This window comes from Dasypus novemcinctus, chromosome 21 (assembly GCF_030445035.2).
Source record: "Dasypus novemcinctus isolate mDasNov1 chromosome 21, mDasNov1.1.hap2, whole genome shotgun sequence".
Lineage (NCBI taxonomy): Eukaryota > Metazoa > Chordata > Mammalia > Cingulata > Dasypodidae > Dasypus > Dasypus novemcinctus.
In genome coordinates this window covers 29,505,285-29,523,077 of record NC_080693.1, presented here as the reverse complement: position 1 = coordinate 29,523,077, position 17,793 = coordinate 29,505,285, and the positions used below count along the sequence as shown (strand labels likewise).

Below are 17,793 nucleotides of genomic sequence, written 5' to 3'. Positions count from 1 at the left end.
TATTCCATGAAGGACTTGTGGTCACAGCAATGTATGCTGTGGTGGCACCATGATGAGCACTCTTATCTACAGCCTGAGGACAAGGACATGCTTGGGGCCCTGGGCAGACTTCTTCTGGGAATATCCTTTCAGAGGTTGACTAACAGTAAGTTTGGAAAGAGAGCATTGAAGTGGAGATGGGACAATTCCTCCACCAGGTACAAGGTTTGATCTTGACCTGAAGGATAGGTAAAATGAATTGATTTGATGTATATTCAGTCCTTCAGTTCCTCGTTTAATTGATAATGACTGGACACTGTAGGGCTCTTATAATCAGTTACCAACGTAGATCAGAAGGTCCCAATCTCCTAGGGGGAGAAGACAATTGCAATGTAATGCCATGCCGACAATGGGTATGCTTGTGGCAGGATGTTAGGGGTGCCAAGGGAGGAATTCTGGCCTGGCAGCTAGTGGTGAAGAGTTTGGGAAAGACATCCCTGAGAGATGAGAACTGAGCTGAGGTTGAAGAAATCCAGAAAATTTATCATGTAAAAGCAGCAGGAAAGGCAAGTTCACTTCTGGAAGACATGCAATGGTGTAGGAGTGCTCATATTTGGAGACTAAACAGCCTGGGTTCTTATCCCAGCTCTATGCCTCATCAGTATGCCCTTGGAACATTTTTTTTTAAATATTTATATTTTTATTGATCTCCCTCCCCTCCCCCCACCCCCAGTTGTCTGCTCTCTGTGTCCATTCGCTGTGTGTTCTTCTGTGACTGCTTCTATCCTTATCAGCAGCACCAGGAATCTGTGTTTCTTTTTTTGTTGCATCATCTTGTTGTGTCAGCTCTCCGTGTGTGCGGTACCATTCTTGGGCAGGCTGCACTTTCTTTCGCACTAGGCGGCTCTCCTTATGGGGTGCGCTCCTTGTGCATGAGGCTCCCCTATGTGGGGGACACCCCTGTGTGTCAGGGCACTCCTTGTGCACATCAGCACTGCAAATGTGCCAGCTCCACATGAGTCAAGGAGGCCCGGGGTTTGAACCGCAGACCTCCCATGTGGTAGGCGGACGCCCTATCCATTGGAATTTATTTTACCTCCCTACGCCTTGGTTTCTCATCTGTAAATTGAGAATAACAGCAAATTTATTTAAGAGGTTTTTGGTCAGGATTAAATGAGATAATGTACAAAAGCCCTCAGTAGAGAGACTGGTTCACCTTAAGTGTGGCTGTTATTCAGCAAGGACAGTTGGGCAAAGATAGAGAGGCTGGAAAGCAGCCGGACACTCAGCTGAGGGTCCCAGCTGTGTTTCTGGACTGTTGTTTATGACCCAGAAGCTGAAAGAGACAAGCCTAGAGATAGACTTGGAGAGATTTTAATAGACCCTCAGCAAAATCTTAAGGTGTCTGGAGTTTATTCTGCATATAATGACATGATATTGAATGTTTATTAATTATTTCTTTTACTCTCTTCATTAAATATCATGTATTGATTATAGAAATAGCAGAAGGACAAATAGCCAAAAAAATTACCTATTTTCACCATCCAACAACAGCTAAAATTCATATATGTTGTGAATTGTAGTCTTTGAACTCTACTAATTAACATTTTTAAATGAACTAAAATTTTTGAAACTTTTTTCAGTTGACATTCATAATATCTTTCTATGTTAATAAATATTCAGCTATGCCATTATTTAATGCCAGCACATTTCCAATTTCATTTAATGAGTGTATCACAATTTATTTAAAAACTTTTCTATTATTCTATAGTTAGTTTTCAGTTTTCCCCATTGTATGCAAGTTGTCATTAATATCTTTTTTGTGTACATCTTGGTTCATTTATGTGATTATTTTCTTGGATATTTCCAAATTCCTAATGTAAAATTGCTGAGTCAAAAAATTTTTGTCAGGAATTTTGATTCATTTTACTTGAATTGCTTTTCAAAGTAGTATCAATCTGAACATTCACCAATAGAACTAAAAACACATCCTTGCATGTGACGATTTGCCTTGTGAGATGTGGAGGGGGAGGAAGCTCTGCCAACTTTTAAGGACAATTTGCCATGGACTGCTGACATAAAGTATCAGAAATAGGTTGGCTTTTTAATGGGAATTTTTTTTTTTTTAGGGTAAAAGCTTACAGTTCTGAGGCCATGAAATGATCAAATCAAGGCTCCATTAGAGGGAGCTGCGGGCGCTTTTTCTGCCTGCGGTGTCTCATATTCATTCTTAAGGAACTGAGAACTTAATCTTCCAAAATGTCAAAAAGACCATCTTATGCCCCACCTCCCACCCCAGCTCCTGCAACACAAATGCCCAGCACACCAGGGTTTGTGGGATACAATCCATACAGTCATCTCGCCTACAACAACTACAGGCTGGGAGGGAACCCGGGCACCAACAGCCGGGTCACGGCATCCTCTGGTATTACGATTCCAAAACCCCCAAAGCCACCAGATAAGCCGCTGATGCCCTACATGAGGTACAGCAGAAAGGTCTGGGATCAAGTAAAGGCTTCTAACCCTGACCTAAAGTTGTGGGAGATTGGCAAGATTATTGGTGGCATGTGGCGAGATCTCACTGATGAAGAGAAACAAGAATATTTAAACGAATACGAAGCAGAAAAGATAGAATACAATGAATCTATGAAGGCCTATCATAATTCCCCTGCATACCTTGCTTATATAAATGCAAAAAGTCGTGCAGAAGCTGCTTTAGAGGAAGAAAGTCGACAGAGACAGTCTCGCATGGAGAAAGGAGAACCTTACATGAGCATTCAGCCTGCTGAAGATCCAGATGATTATGATGATGGCTTTTCAATGAAGCATACAGCCACCGCCCGTTTCCAGAGAAACCACCGCCTCATCAGTGAAATCCTTAGTGAGAGTGTGGTGCCAGACGTTCGGTCAGTTGTCACAACAGCTAGAATGCAGGTCCTCAAAAGACAGGTCCAGTCCTTAATGGTTCATCAGCGAAAACTAGAAGCTGAACTTCTTCAAATAGAGGAGCGACACCAGGAAAAGAAGAGGAAATTCCTGGAAAGCACAGATTCATTTAACAATGAACTTAAAAGGTTGTGCGGTTTAAAGGTAGAAGTGGATATGGAGAAAATTGCAGCTGAAATTGCACAGGCAGAGGAACAGGCACGAAAAAGGCAGGAGGAAAGGGAGAAAGAGGCAGTAGAACAAGCTGAACGCAGTCAGAGCAGTATTATTCCTGAGGAAGAGCAAGCAGCTAATAAACTTGAAGAAAAGAAGGAAGATGAGAGTATTCCAATGGAGACAGAGGAGACACACCTTGAAGAAACCACAGAAAGCCAGCAGAATGGTGAAGAAGGCACATCTACTGAGGATAAAGAGAGTGGGCAGGAGGGGGTTGACAGTATGGCCGAGGAAGGGACCAGTGATAGCAACACTGGTTCAGAGAGCAACAGTGCAACAGTGGAGGAGCCACCAACAGATCCCATACCAGAAGATGAGAAAAAAGAATAGATGTTGCCTTGTTTTATGTGTTCTAAATACTTTTTTAAATGAAATAATGTTTTTTGGAAAAAAAAAAAAGGCTCCATTAGAGATGCTTTCTCACCCAAGTCAGCTACTGGTGAGCCTGGGGTCCTGCCACATAGTGAAGCAAGATGGCAGACAATCTCTGCCATAGTCCCTACCTTCCCCTCCAGAATCTACCGACTCCTGTGGCTCAACTACAGACAACCAGGCAGAGGGCTTGTCTCTCTCTGGACCTCCTCTTTTAGGCATCGCTCCTCCAGTTTCTTCCTGATTTCAGCTCTGAGCTATCAGGCATATGGCTCATGTCTTCAGCCTTGTGCTACTCTATGCTACCAGCCTTGTGGGGGATTCCTGCTAAAAATTGAACTGCTAGAAATACTGGAGTCCTCTCTCACATGGCAGGATAAAAAAATGGCAGCTTCCTTTCTCTGTGTGTGTCTCTGTGTCTCTGTTTATATAACATCCAACAAGAGCGTGGGGACTCAACCTGAGTCATGTCTCACTGGCACAGTCCATTCAAAAGGGTCTCATACCCACAGGAACAGATAAGTTAAAAAATGTAATCTTTTCTTTTTGGGATCAACAAATTCAAACAGACACAATAAGCAAAAGCAAAAGTGACACTTTCTTCAGCAACATTTTGCAAGTTATCATGTCCTAAAAACGGGTGGGATTAGATTTCTCGTGTCTAAGAAATTGGAAGCAAATAACCAATAAAAGTATGCCCAGCTTCTGAAATGCCAACCTCCCGTGAGCTATGCAAGTGAGAAACAAACCTCTCTATTCTCAAAATGGAGGAAGGCACTGGAAGATAGGAACAGCCCAGAAGCTGGAGCTGCTGTCATTAGTGTATCATCCCTGCCTGAAGGATGGTAGGTCCCATAGGAGCCAAAGCCTGGTCCATGAGAATCACTTCCTTCACGTCCTCCCAAAAGGGAGGACATCCAGAGTAGTGAGCACCCTGCCCTGGGCAGAGGAGCTGGACAGAGGGGAGTAGCAGGTGCTGCCCCTGCTTTCTTCTCAGTCCTTTTCACACCAATAAGTACATCTTTCCTTAAAGTCCTGAGGGTTAATAGTGCTTAATTTGGCCTTTTGAGCTCTGACCTACTGTGATAAGCTGTTGCTACCACAGGGCCTGCTGTTGTTCCCATCTAGGCTAGTTAAAAGGTCTGAAACCTAAGCTGTGGTCATATGTCCTGGGGAGAAAAAACTTGAAAGACTTGAGGTCACTTGAAAGCAAATAACTGCAGTGGACCCGTGGCTGCACATCCACCCAGACTGCAGTATTAGTGTGAAAATGTGAGACACAGTCTGAAAGTGACATGAGGGATTCAGGTGGAGACAAGGAAAGTTTTTGGATTTCCTGTGCGAGACCACAGTTTTTCTTCAAGTAGGTATTTAATACCCACCTTGGGTTTTGAGCCCCAGCTTCTCAGCTTTGGGTGCACTTCAGCTATTGAATTAACCATCTTAGAGTACCTGGAACCAAGGCTATCATTTTAATAATTTTTTTTTATCTTTGTATACAAAATCTTGTCCCTTGGTTGTTTTCATTTGAATTGCTCTAATATAGTGAATGTGAATATTTTCCTAGTATTTGTGAGCAATCTGTATTTCCTTGTCAGTTGTTCTTGTGCAGTTTTTAATAGTCCTTGTCTCTAGTTCAATTTGTACATTTCTTCCTGAATGTTTCTCTTTCTCTGATATAATGTATCTATTTTTAAATCCATATCTATCTACATCTACATTTATATTCCTTCCTTTGTTCAACATGACTTTAATATTTTAATATTTTATCAAACCATCATTTCCATTTTTCTTATCTTATTAAATTGTTTATCTTTACAAAAGAATATAGGCATAAATAAATTTTACCTTGTTTAAGAATTCATTTCATAAACACCATATATCAACCATCTAGCATAACAAAACTCCCTGCATATATCTCCCTTTCAGGAATAACTACAACCCTAATAATGGTGCTTAACACTTCCCTCTTGACATCATAGTTTTATTACATATGTGTACTTGGTAGAGGGAATCACGTCCCCACAAAGGCATGTTCATTCCTAACTCCTTGTCCTGTAGGTATGAACATGATAATAAATGGGATTTTCAAAGAGCCTATTAAGATGAGAACACACTGAATAGGATGCCAACTTTTCTGGTAGGACTGGAGTCCTTATAACCAAAGGAAATTCATACATGGAACCAAAAGCCAGATGAGACACATCGCCTTAAGACAGAGTCAGATATTAACTGCCTGTCATCCACCACAAGAACGCTATAGACTGCAGATGCATGGTCTGACAGTACTGTCACCTTGGATTCCAGCCTCCTAAACTGTGAGTCAAAAAATTCCTGTGGTTTAAGCTAACCAGTTTTTGGTATTTGTCAAAACATCTCTGGTAAGATAAGACAATATATATCCTAAAATATGTGCATTAGTAATGTTTGCAATTTGGGGAAATTTATGTAAATGATATCATGTTGTATATAATCTTTTAAATCAACTTTATCAATATACAATTTACATGCAATAAATGGAACCTATTTAAAGCTTATAATTTGATGAGTTTTGGCAAATATATACACGAGTGTAACTCCTGCCAGATTCAAATTACAGTATATTTTCCAGATTGTCAGGAGTTTGTTTGTCCCTGTTCATTAGAATGTGAGTGCCATGAGTACAGAGACCATTTGCCTATTTCATTCATGGACCTATAGCTGGTGGATGAGAAAGTTGTCTGAATCATAGAAGTAATTTAATAAAATTTATGGAAATAAAGAATGAATGAACAAAATAGGTAGGACCCTCTTGTAGGACATACCATAAGCCCAATCTCCTGGCACATAGAAAGGTGGTTGTGGACCAATTTTTCTGGTCTCTGACCTCACATGACAATTTCATAGCCAGAAAGATAGGAAAGTAGACATACTATCACCTCTCATCTCAGTGACCACTTCCCCACAATTACCCGCCTTAGGGCACGCTGCACATCAGGGTTTCTGAGGCTGTAGATTAGTGGGTTCAACATGGGGTTGATAACAGTGTTGAAAACCCCAACCCATTTATCTTTGTCTGAAGCTTCCTCTGAACCCAGGCGCATGTAGTTGAAGATACCTGTTCCATAGTATAGAAAAACCACAGTGAGATGGGAGCCACAAGTGGAGAAAGCTTTTTTCCTGCCCTCTACAGAATGTATTTGTAGAACAGCAGCTACTACGTGGATGTAAGAGGTGATGATGAGAACCACAGGAGCACCTGTCATTATGAAACCCACACCAAAGAGCAGAAGCTCATTGAGTTTCGTGCTGGAGCAGGAGAGCTGGAAGAGCTGTGGGAGGTCACAGTAGAAGTGATTGACCTCATTGGGACCACAGAAGTTGAGGGTGTTTAGGGCAATAGTGTGTGTCAGTGCATTGGTGAGGGCACAAGCCCAACACACAGACACTAGTGTCCTCTGGACTGCCACACTCATGCGGGTGCTGTACGTGAGGGGCTGACAGATGGCCAGGAATCGGTCATAAGCCATGGCTGTCAAGAGGAAACAGTCCACACCAGCTAAAAGATGGAAGAAAAAGAGCTGGGAGATGCATGCATCATAGGAAATTGCATGCTTGTGGGACAGGAGCCGACCTAACATTGAAGGAACAGTGACAGTGATACATCCAGCATCCAATGCTGAGAGATTCCCAAGAAAGAAGTACATGGGGGTGTGGAGTTTGGGCTCCACCAAGATGGCTGCCAGGATTCCAAGGTTGCCCACAATTGTGATCATGTAGGCCAAGAGGAAGAGAATAAAAATCACAGATTGTAACATTTCTGTTTCTACTAGTCCCAGGAGAATGAACTCAGAAATTGATGTGCTGTTCCTGTCTTTTGGATCCATGAATCCCTGCAAGAATTTGTCTCCAAGAACAGAGACATCAATCCACTCCATCCATTTAATCAATATATATGTTTAAATCTCTGAGCCAAGCCCCGCGGTAAACTCCCAGCTGCTCTGGTGGAGACTTCCCCCTTCTCATGCCACACCTCACTCCTGGGCTTCATCTATCACATTAATGACTTTACCCTGTTTTCAGCAGAGATGCTGAAATGACACCACCACATTGTCCCTACCACATTCTCCTAGATGAAAGGGCCAGAATACTTGGGAAAATACATTAAGATAAAATCAGTATTCCTCTTCGAATACAGTACGATTAAGATGGAATTTCTCCATTTTCCTTGGAGGGATCACCCTAAGCCAACAAGCAGATTTCATAATAAAATAATGAATAATATTTCCATAGTACATAAAAGTATTGAAAATATAACCTAGGTTTCAAGTCTTCTGAAAATAGTGAAGTGCAAGTGAAGCCATGACAGGAATCAGAGAGAAGACATCACATATAGTCGCTATCAGAAAGACCAGCCAAGTCCATTTCTCCAAGTTGAGAGACATATGAAGGTAAAAATCCAAATTGCCTTGTTCAATGACTTTCTAGTTTTCTTGCCATTAATCAAGCCCTTAGACTGGACCTTTGAATAACATCTTAAAGGAGAATGATTTACTTTATTTATTTGTCTGTTATCCCTTTGAAATAAAGGTTGGTAGCATAGACTGAGGGTTAATTGTTCCTGGGTGAAGTTCAGTCTCTGTATTTCACCATCACTCGTCTTCCACTTATCCTTGACCCAGGCATAATAGATCGGCCAATTGTTCAAGCAGAGGTCTTCAACTGAAGCAGGCACAAACTCAGACAGCCAAATTGAATTAGGTCTTTTAAGTTTTATGTCAAGCTCAATGTGTTTTATCAATATCTCTCTATTTCTATAAAATATGAAAGGTTATAGCTCAATAAGAATAATGTCATTACCACATAGAATAGACTGAAATCAGGATGAAAAATAGTTTTTGCTCATTAATTCTAACAGAAGGGAGAGAGTGATGTTTGCCTTAGCTTGGACAGTGAGATTCATGGGCAGGCATGGCTAGAGATGCTACAGGCAGATGACTTTACTTACTGTGTGGGTTATTGTCACATACATGCAAAATCCTTTTTCATAAAAAGAGGAACTGTGTGCAGTCATTGGTGGCATATATTTCTCTGGTCCCTGGATCCTAAAAAAAGAGGAGATGGAGCTGAGTGAACACTTACCCAGTTAACAGTTTTTGGAGTTTGTAGGTGATACCGTGTAAGCAAGAAGACTACATTGCCATTTTTTATTCACAATCAGCATTGATTGTAGAGAAATTAAGTTTAAATGTACTCATAAACAACCACGAAGCAAAGGGCATGCTCTGTTCCTAAACAAAACCTCTCATGAAAACACCGGCCATTCACCTCATGCAGGCTTCAAAAAAGATTGATAATTATCACAAGATACTCTAGAAAAGAATATGGGGGTGGCTGGTGAAGAGAAACAAATGGTAGTTTCCAAACACTGAGAAAAATAATGGTACCATGGAACAGCTGAAGATTCTGGGAAGAAAAAAATTGTCGTGGACTTAGAACATGTAATAAAGAATTCACCTCCATCCGACAAGAGCACAGGGCAGAAATACAAGACCTCAGGGAGGAGTTTCAGTTTATCAGAGGACATAAAATATGAGCTTGGAAAACTCAGATGCAGAGTTTCTGTTTGACATGGTGAAAAAGTTGGGGTAATGGAAGTTGGTGATTGTAGCACTATCTTTTGAATACAATTAATATCACTTGAATTGGACCTTGAAAGTGGTATAAATGGGCAAATGTGAGTTGTATATATGTTAATACAGTAAAAGAATTTTTTAAAGTGGAGAAGTAAGTATTTTAAAAAGCAAATCTGGAAACCACACAAAAGAGGACATGCAGGTTTATAGAGACCAAGTTTGAGATATGCAAGCAAGCAAAAAATAGAGAGAGAGAGATATATAATTCTCTATTACGCAGTACAGTACCCACCAACTACACAAAGCTCCTGAGCTCTTGAACACTGTCTTATCTACATGAGAATTGCCTTTATTGTAAAATATACACCAGAATTGGGAACTTAACATGAAGCAAGAATGTAACATATTCTATTAATTATTTTATATTAATTTAAGATGAAATGACAGCCTTTTGAATATATCAGGTTGATTATATTGTTAAAATAAACCACACCTATTTTTTTTTACTGTTTGTAATATGGCTAGCAGAAACTTATAAGCCACATATGTGACTCACATTCATGATTTAAGTTTTTAGAACACACTGATGTAAGGGACATTCAAAGAAATTCTAACACATGCCTTCTTGGATATCCAAAGAAGGAAACTTTAATAATGGACCAGAACAGTTATCTGAAGATCCATTTCAAGCAAATTTTCCAAAATTAAAGGAAGACTGGTTTCTAAGTATTTATAAGGGACAGTATGTGCATGGAAATATGGATGCAGAGTGCCCAGAGTGAGGTAGTCCTGGTAAAGCTATTGGACTTCAAATAGCTTTGGGTGAATGACTGAAAGTTCATGTCACTTAAAACAGAAAAAGGGATTATCTTATCTTGTATTTACCTACACAAGCATTGAAGGCTGGAAGAAAACAGCAATGCTTGCAAAGTCTTCAGAAACGGGCATTATGATCCAAGAATTTTATATCAAGACAAACTGTTGCTTGGGTATATAAGCAAGTCTAACACTTTACAAAATAAATGTAAGGAAACCAAAAGAAAGTAGTTCATAATAACTTAAAACACAGACAAACAAAAGAAATAAATATAATCAGAGCAGAGCAGAATATTTGGGGTCAAATTAAATAGATAAATCTTAAGCTAAGTGATAGAGTGATGAATAGAAAGGAATAAGGGACAATTAAGCAAAATAATGAATCATAAGTAGGAAATAACCATAGTTCCACAGGAAATTTTAAAAAATTGTAATAAATACTAAATAGTAACATCTATTTTAGCACTATATTACAAAAATAATTTGATATAACTGTATGGTATTTATTCGAGGAATGCAAGGAATGCTTAAAATTAGGACATGTGTTAATATATTTTATGATAACAGATGCAAAAGAAAACGTTTTATAATCATTTCTAAAGATACTTAAAATGTATTTAAGTATAGTCAATATTCATATTACTTTTTGAAACCTCAAAATAAAAATGAAACCAATTCAACACCAAAACCAGCATCATGAATAATGGGGAAACATTAGAAGATTCCCATTAAAGTTAGGGTTGAGGTATATATTCATATCAAATAATTATTTAACATTTTTCTGAAAATTCTATCCAATTCAATTAATCAGAAATTGAATTAAAAGTATAGCTATTAGGAAGCAGTAAACAAATATATGTATATGGAAAGAATAAAATAATTTACATGGTAAAGGAACTGGAAAATTCTTAAAAATAGGCGATAAAAGAAAACTGCAAGAAAAAAATAACCATTCAATAGTATATAGTTTCTTTATATACTCACTGTACTCAGCTAGAAACTATAATTTAAGAAAGCCAACATTAACTAAAATAACTTCATAAAAAAGTAATTTCCTGTGAAAAGATGCTATGAAAAGTGGAAGCAAACATGTATATAACTTTTCTTCTCAATATTGTAACACACACATACACACATAGAAAGAATAAGTAGAAGAAATACCAAGGTATTACTAGCGGTTTTCAAAGAGGGGCAGTCACAATGGTTTTCAGTTGTTTCTTTTGGATTCTTTTAGATTTCCAAATTAACACAATTACTTTCACAGTAACTAATAACTGCACATTTTATGAGTGACTGAAATGTTTCTGCCCTCTCCATGACTATGTCCTCATAAAGTCCTTGCCTTGTGAGCCACAATAGCTTGTATCCCTGAAAGAGCTGTGGTGGGTCCTGAGCAGTCAGCAACTGCCCCTCTCAGTTGTACTTCCTGTCAAAACACACTCTATCCCTTGTGACTAGCTCTCCCTTTGCCAGCCAGCAAGTGTCTTTCCCCTGATACCCTCAGGTGATTTGGGTTTTTCTCTGGTCACCCAGTATGTGCCCCAGGGTCTCTGATCCCATTACTGCCATCATTGTCAAAGAACAAACATATGGCTCCTGTGGCTGTTAAAATCCTCATCAGACACTCCCTTCTTGCCTTATACTTTCCTTTCTTTCCAAAGACTGTAGGAAATCCCTGGCCGTTCATTTCTCTTCCATACTCTACCACCTGAGTCTCAACCTTGAATGCACATCAATATTATCTAGGAACTTTAAAACATTCTGATGCCTGGGCTCCAATCCTAACCCAGTTCAATCAGAATCTCTGAGAGTAGGAGCCAGGCACCAGCAGTTTTTATGGCTCCCTGGGTAATTCTAATATATCACTGCTCTCTCAGATGTAATTGACTGGACACTTCCCAGTACTGCCTCCACAATCGCTTTCTTGGCATTTCTTCAATATTAAGACATGGGCTTTATCTCACTTTACTTTTATAGATAATCCTGAAAGGGAAGAGACAACCGTTTAAACAAATAAACAGTAAAGTTACAGAAAATTAAGATATCTTATACACCTCTGTTGGTGAATATTTTCAGCTACAAATGCTGACACTCTCTTACACCATAGTCTCAATCAGGATGATTATTAGAATCATCTGAAAAGCCCTCTTGACCAGAGTTTATCACTAAGAATTCTGATTTAATTGGCATTGGGTGGTGCCTGGACAAGGGTGCTTTATTACTGTTTCCCGCGTGATTCTAACGTTCAACAGAAGAGAGAACTTCTGGCTTCTTTGCACCCTGGAAGCCCCGGTGATGGCTTCTCCCTCCCTTATTCATTGCTTTTGTAACTACAAAGTAACTACAGCCTTACCCACACTTCAGGTGGGTGATGTTCATCTCCTTGACCCCTCTATTCCCACCAAAGAATATTTCCAGTTCTCAGATCTCTCAGTGACCACCCCAGTGAGGTCTCTGTTGTGCATGTCCAGGGAATTGGGAGGCTGAAGAGGGATTCCACATAAATGAGAAATTGGATATGGCCATCTCTAAGGACTCCTTTAAATTCTGAGATTATTTGGGTGTTTTGGGGGGGCTGGAATCTTCCACCATTCTGATCATCATTGACAAAATTGGCAATTGATAAATGCTTTGTTGTTAGACAAATCATTGGGTGGATAACAGCAGTCTACATAGGTTATATTTAAGAATTACTCCCCATTTTCTCTTTGGGGTCCATCTTAACCAAGCCATTAGATTGTGACCCTGTGATTTTCCACCTTTTTTGCTCGTGATTTTTTCTCTACCTGAAACAGCTTTCCTCCAACTCCATTGAGTCCCAATATTTTAAGACTTGACTCCAATGCTGGCCATCTAATTACTGTTCCCTTAAAATTTCACCATCTAAAAATGATCTCTTTCTCCTAAACTCCCACTACATATTGTTGCATGGAACTTACTACTTGTTAACCTTCTAGCAAAGTCATTTCTCTATAGAGCATCTCTCCCCTATTACACTATAAGCAACTTGAAGTGAGACTAGCCTGTTTGATTCAATTTTTAAATAGAAATCCTTATAATACTTCATTTTGCACATAGCAGGTGCTCAATATTTACTATTTAAATAAATTGATATTTAAATGTCCATAGGATTTCAGGAAAAAGGGCATCATGTGAGTTGGTGTTGTCAAGGATGGCTTTCTTCATGTTGGAAGTTGGGCTAGACTTTTATGGATTAGTATGCTTTATGAGGTGTGTAGATACAAGGGTACAGTGCAAGGTTGCTGCAGGGACTGCTGCTGCCCTTTGTTTTCATGGGAAAGAGCAGGTACTTTAACAATCCATGGGCTGACATGGTTCTTTCCATGTAAACTGCTTTAATGAATAAGACTTACACACAAATAAGTCATAGTCAAGGAAAGGAGAACAAGGAAACAACTGCTAATATGCCTCAGGTGGCTAGGGATACAGCTTGATTAAAATCTGTGAAATTTGGGATGACTCTCATCATCCAGGAACATCCAGGGTGTCTTATGGGGTCTCCTTGACACCCTTCCCTGAGGAGCTCCACCAGCATTTCCATTCTTAGGGCCTTATAACCTTACCAGTAAAGACAACTTCCTATGCTGGAATTCCAACAAAGTTCTTTGTCCTGAAGACCATTTTTCCTTAAAAGACTCAACAAGGCCTTCTGAAAGGGTGAAGGTTCCAGGATACCTGATGGATTAGGTCCAGGTAGGGAACTGGACTCAGTGAGCCCCTCATACTCACCCCTGAGTGTGAAGAGAGCAGTCTTCATTCATTCACTCTTCATTCAAGAGGGGGGGACAAGGGCAAGGGGCCCAGAGATGGAGCCAGGACCTCTGGGCTATAGTCCCAGCTCTTCCCCTAAATATTGCACCCTAAATAGTCATGTTTGAGCTGCTGGCAATGAGTGCCCCTTCTCTGTTTTTAATAGCAGAAGAAAGACCCGTAAGACAACTCACCCTGGAATGGGCACAGAAGCCAGGAAGATCTGTTTAGAAAGAAGAGGAGCTTGGCACACCCACTTATGCACAAAAAGTAATTATGAAGTTTTATATAAGAAAACAGAAGAAAATAAGCTGATATCTTCTCTCTCATAGGGATATCTTCAGTACAGTGTTATCCTCTGGGGGCCTCAGAAATTGGCCCTCCCAGGAAAGAGAATGATGGGGAGAGAAGCAAAGAAAGTAAACAAGTCGAGCCTAGAGACTCTGGATACTATTCCAAAGAAAATAAATAAGAGGTGTAAATGTTCACTGGAAGAGAGAAAACTGTCATTATTTGAATATGATATGATCACTGTTTAGGAAAAAAGCAACTATTCGAACTGAGATTTCAGCAAGATTGTCATTAAAAGATCATCATTGAATTCGGCAACATTTTCCACAGCAGTTAACAGCCGCATTGGAAATGTAATAAAGATATCATCCACAGAGGTATAAAATGTCTAGGAATAAATTTAAATTAAAAAATAGAAGACTTCTCTGAAGAAATATTTAATTCTTTAATAGAGAGTTGGAAGGTAATCTGAAAGAATAGGAGACATATTCCACCTTCTTGAAAAGGACAACTAAGTAAAGGTGGTGTTTCTCCTAAATTAGAATATATATATATTTTTCTTTTTCTCTTTATTTATTTTTTTAATGTTACATTCAAAAAATATGAGGTCCCCATATACCCCCCTCACCCCACTCCTCCCCCCATAACAACAATCTCCTCCATCATCATGGGACATTCACTGCACTTGGTGAATACATCTCTGAGCACCACTGCACCTCATGGTCAATGGTCCACACCATAGCCCACACTCTCCCACAGTGCACCCAGTGGGCCATGGGAGGACATACAATGTCTGGTAACTGTCCCTGCAGCACCACCCAGGACAACTCCAATTCCCAAAAATGCCCCCACATCACATCTCTTCCTCCCACTCCCTACCCCCAGCAGCCACCATGGCCACTTTCTCCACACCAATGCCACATTTTCTTCGATTACTAATCACAATAGTTCATGAATAGAATATCAGTAAGTCCACTCTAATCCATACTCTATTCCTCCATCCTGTGCACCTTAGAATGGTTGTGTCCACTCCACATCTATATCAAGAGGGGGCTTAGATTCCACATGGATGCTGGATGCAATTCTCCCGCTTTCAGTTGTAGGCACTCTTGGCTCCCTGGTGTGGTAGTTGACCTTCTTCACCTCCATGTTAGCTGAGTGGGGTAAGTTCAATAAACCAGAGTGTATATTTAATGTAATCTTAAAATATTTCAGTTGTTGGTTGTTTTTGTTGTTGTTACTGTTGTTTTTGAGGTTTCAAAGATTAAGGTTTGCATGGACCAATAAATGGCTACAAATAACTATATCAACTTTGAGGAAAAAGGAAAATAGGTGTCTTCTCCCAGTAAAATATTGTGTTATTGCTGTAAGAACAGAGAAATGGAACAAATCGAACTGGAGAGCTGATTTAAGTCTTTTCCCCTTATTTGATTCTCTTTGTCTTTAAGACCTGATTTTATAATGATGATGTTTCTCCACTCTCAATATCTTATGATTTTCTTCATTTTATCATCTAATTGCATTGGCTAGAAAATGATGGCCCTCAAACTTTGTTTTTTATTTCAAAAGGGAATACTTTAATATTACACAAAAATAAATAATGATACATATTGGATTCAATGATCCAAATCCTCAAAATATAATCAGGATATGATGCTTCCATCTGTTCCCATTTAATTCAAATTTCCATTTTCAATGAATATTGATCTATATTAAATACATTTTGGCACCCATTGAGTTCATCAAAGGGTTTTTTTCTGCCAGGAAATTTTAATAGGGTTGACTTACTTTAACAAATTCTCTAACATTAAAACTTTATTGCATTCTTGGTCAGAATTGACATTTTTCTAATTTTGCTTCCTTAAATTTAAATGGTATGAAACTATATTTTCTCCCTTTTTTCATGATTTCCTACAGTGTTATGCTGGATTTTCAAAAATGATTCAGGAACTATCCTTTAAATCCTGAAACATTTTCAATTGTATCAAAATTATTTATTTTTTGCACTTTGGATATAGCTAACATTAAAACTTTCTGAGACTGGCATTTTCATCAGTGGCATCTCTTCAACAATTTTCCATTTATCTATGGACATAGATCTGATTGGGTTTTCATATCTTCTTGAGTTTATTAATATTCCTACAAAACCATCAATTTTGTCCGGGTTTTCAAGTTTACTTCTGTCATCATGCATAATATTCTCTTATAATTTTAAAAATTATTTTTTGTGGTGACTTCCCTCTTTGATTCATAATTTTATGATTTTAAAAATTATACTAGTTAATGCTTTATTTAGGAATTTTCAAGAGAATCAGTTCTTCTTACTTTTCTTAATTTCATCTGAATTCTATATTCTTTCATTATTTCTTTCTTTATTTCATCTTTCATTATTTCATTATTTCATCTTTCCATTGCTTTATTTGCTTATTCTATTCTAAATTCTTGAATGAAAATCTGTATGCACAATCTGTGTTGTATTTTTATTAATAATGGCAAGTTTAAGGATTGGGGGGGGGGGTTTGTTGGGTTTTTGTTTTTTTTTATTTCTCCCCCTTCCCTCCATTGTCTGCTTTCTGTGTCCATTCTCTGTGTGTTCTTCTCTGTCTGCTTGTATTCTTAGGCAGCTGTGGGAACCGATAATGGGAACTTCCAGAATGAGAGAGAGGCAATAATTCTCTTGTGCCACCTCAGTTTCCTGGTCTGCTATGTCTCTTATTATCTCTCCTCTTTGTCTCTTTTTGTTGCATCATCTTGCTGCACAAGCTCTCCACATAGGCCAGCACTCCTGCAAGTGATAGCACACTCACGCAGGGCAGTACTCTACACAGGTCAGCACTCTTCATGGCCCAGCTCACCACAGGAACAAGCTTTCCTTCACCAGGAGGCCCTGGGCATCGAACCCTAGACCTCCTATATGGTAGATGGGAACCCAATTGCTTGAGCCACATCTGCTTCCCTTTAAGGTTTAAACTTTCTCGTGTGCATAGATATGTTAGTATCCATAAGTTTTTCTAATTTTATTGTGAAAGTTAATTCACAAGCCGAAGAATGAATAAAGCATAAACATACAGGTTAACAAGGTAATGTAATATAAACACTATGTAACCACTGCCCAGGTCAAGAAGTACATTATTGCCAGAACCTCTGATTCCCTCCCTTTCCTCCTGACCACAACACCCACCTCAACATTCTGAACCACGATGCTGACATATACAACCACTGATTATCTTCATTTTTTGTTTCACTGCCTAAGTTGGGTATTTACATGATGGATATTTCCAACTTTATTACATATCGTCAAATTTTTCCCAAAGCTCTAGAACTGATTTGTCTTCACTCCAGTGGAGAATAAGAGTTTCTGCGCTTCCACATGTTTACTGACATGCATTGTCAGTCTTGAAAATTATACCTGTATTTGGGTCTCTCACTTGTACATGTGATTTTTTCTTTCATTGTAAAATGAAACATAGATAAAGAAATCCACATAACACAAAACTGTAGCTTAGTGAGTTATTACAAGGCAACCAATCAGCCTGGACCCAAAGACCCTGGTGAAAAAAAAAATAAAACTTTGGCAAAGCCCAAAAGCTCACCCATGTGTTCCATCCCCATCACAGTTCTCTCCTTACACCCAAAAGAAACCACCATCCTGACCTTTGCTTTTTGCCATTTCTTTGTAATTTCGTCACCATATGGTCATCCTCACACACTATTTTATTAAAAAATAAATGTATCTTTTCAGTCTTTTTTTAATTCACAAGTTTTGCTTTTATTCCTTTTCTTTTTC

The 17,793-nt window shown here is 38.9% G+C and overlaps 2 protein-coding genes across 2 annotated transcripts; one reads left to right on the top strand and one right to left on the bottom strand.

The window, feature by feature from the left end:
• The first annotated feature begins 2,170 nt into the window (after nucleotides 1–2,170).
• On the top strand, nucleotides 2,171–3,534 carry LOC131275013 (SWI/SNF-related matrix-associated actin-dependent regulator of chromatin subfamily E member 1). The gene has a single exon (XM_058283762.2). The coding sequence runs from the start codon at nucleotides 2,239–2,241 to the stop codon at nucleotides 3,469–3,471; it is 1,233 nt and encodes a 410-aa protein (XP_058139745.1). The 5' UTR covers nucleotides 2,171–2,238; the 3' UTR covers nucleotides 3,472–3,534.
• Nucleotides 3,535–6,434: 2,900 nt separating this feature from the next.
• Nucleotides 6,435–7,379, bottom strand: LOC101447239 (olfactory receptor 3A2-like). The gene has a single exon (XM_004476280.2). It carries the CDS (start codon nucleotides 7,377–7,379, stop codon nucleotides 6,435–6,437), a length of 945 nt encoding a protein of 314 aa, XP_004476337.2.
• Nucleotides 7,380–17,793: the final 10,414 nt, after the last annotated feature.

What these genes read in the sequence shown, in the direction of transcription:
- LOC101447239 (XM_004476280.2), bottom strand. Translation starts at nt 7,379, where the DNA reads ATGGATCCAAAAGACAGGAACAGCACATCAATTTCTGAGTTCATTCTC.
- LOC131275013 (XM_058283762.2), top strand. Translation starts at nt 2,239, where the DNA reads ATGTCAAAAAGACCATCTTATGCCCCACCTCCCACCCCAGCTCCTGCA.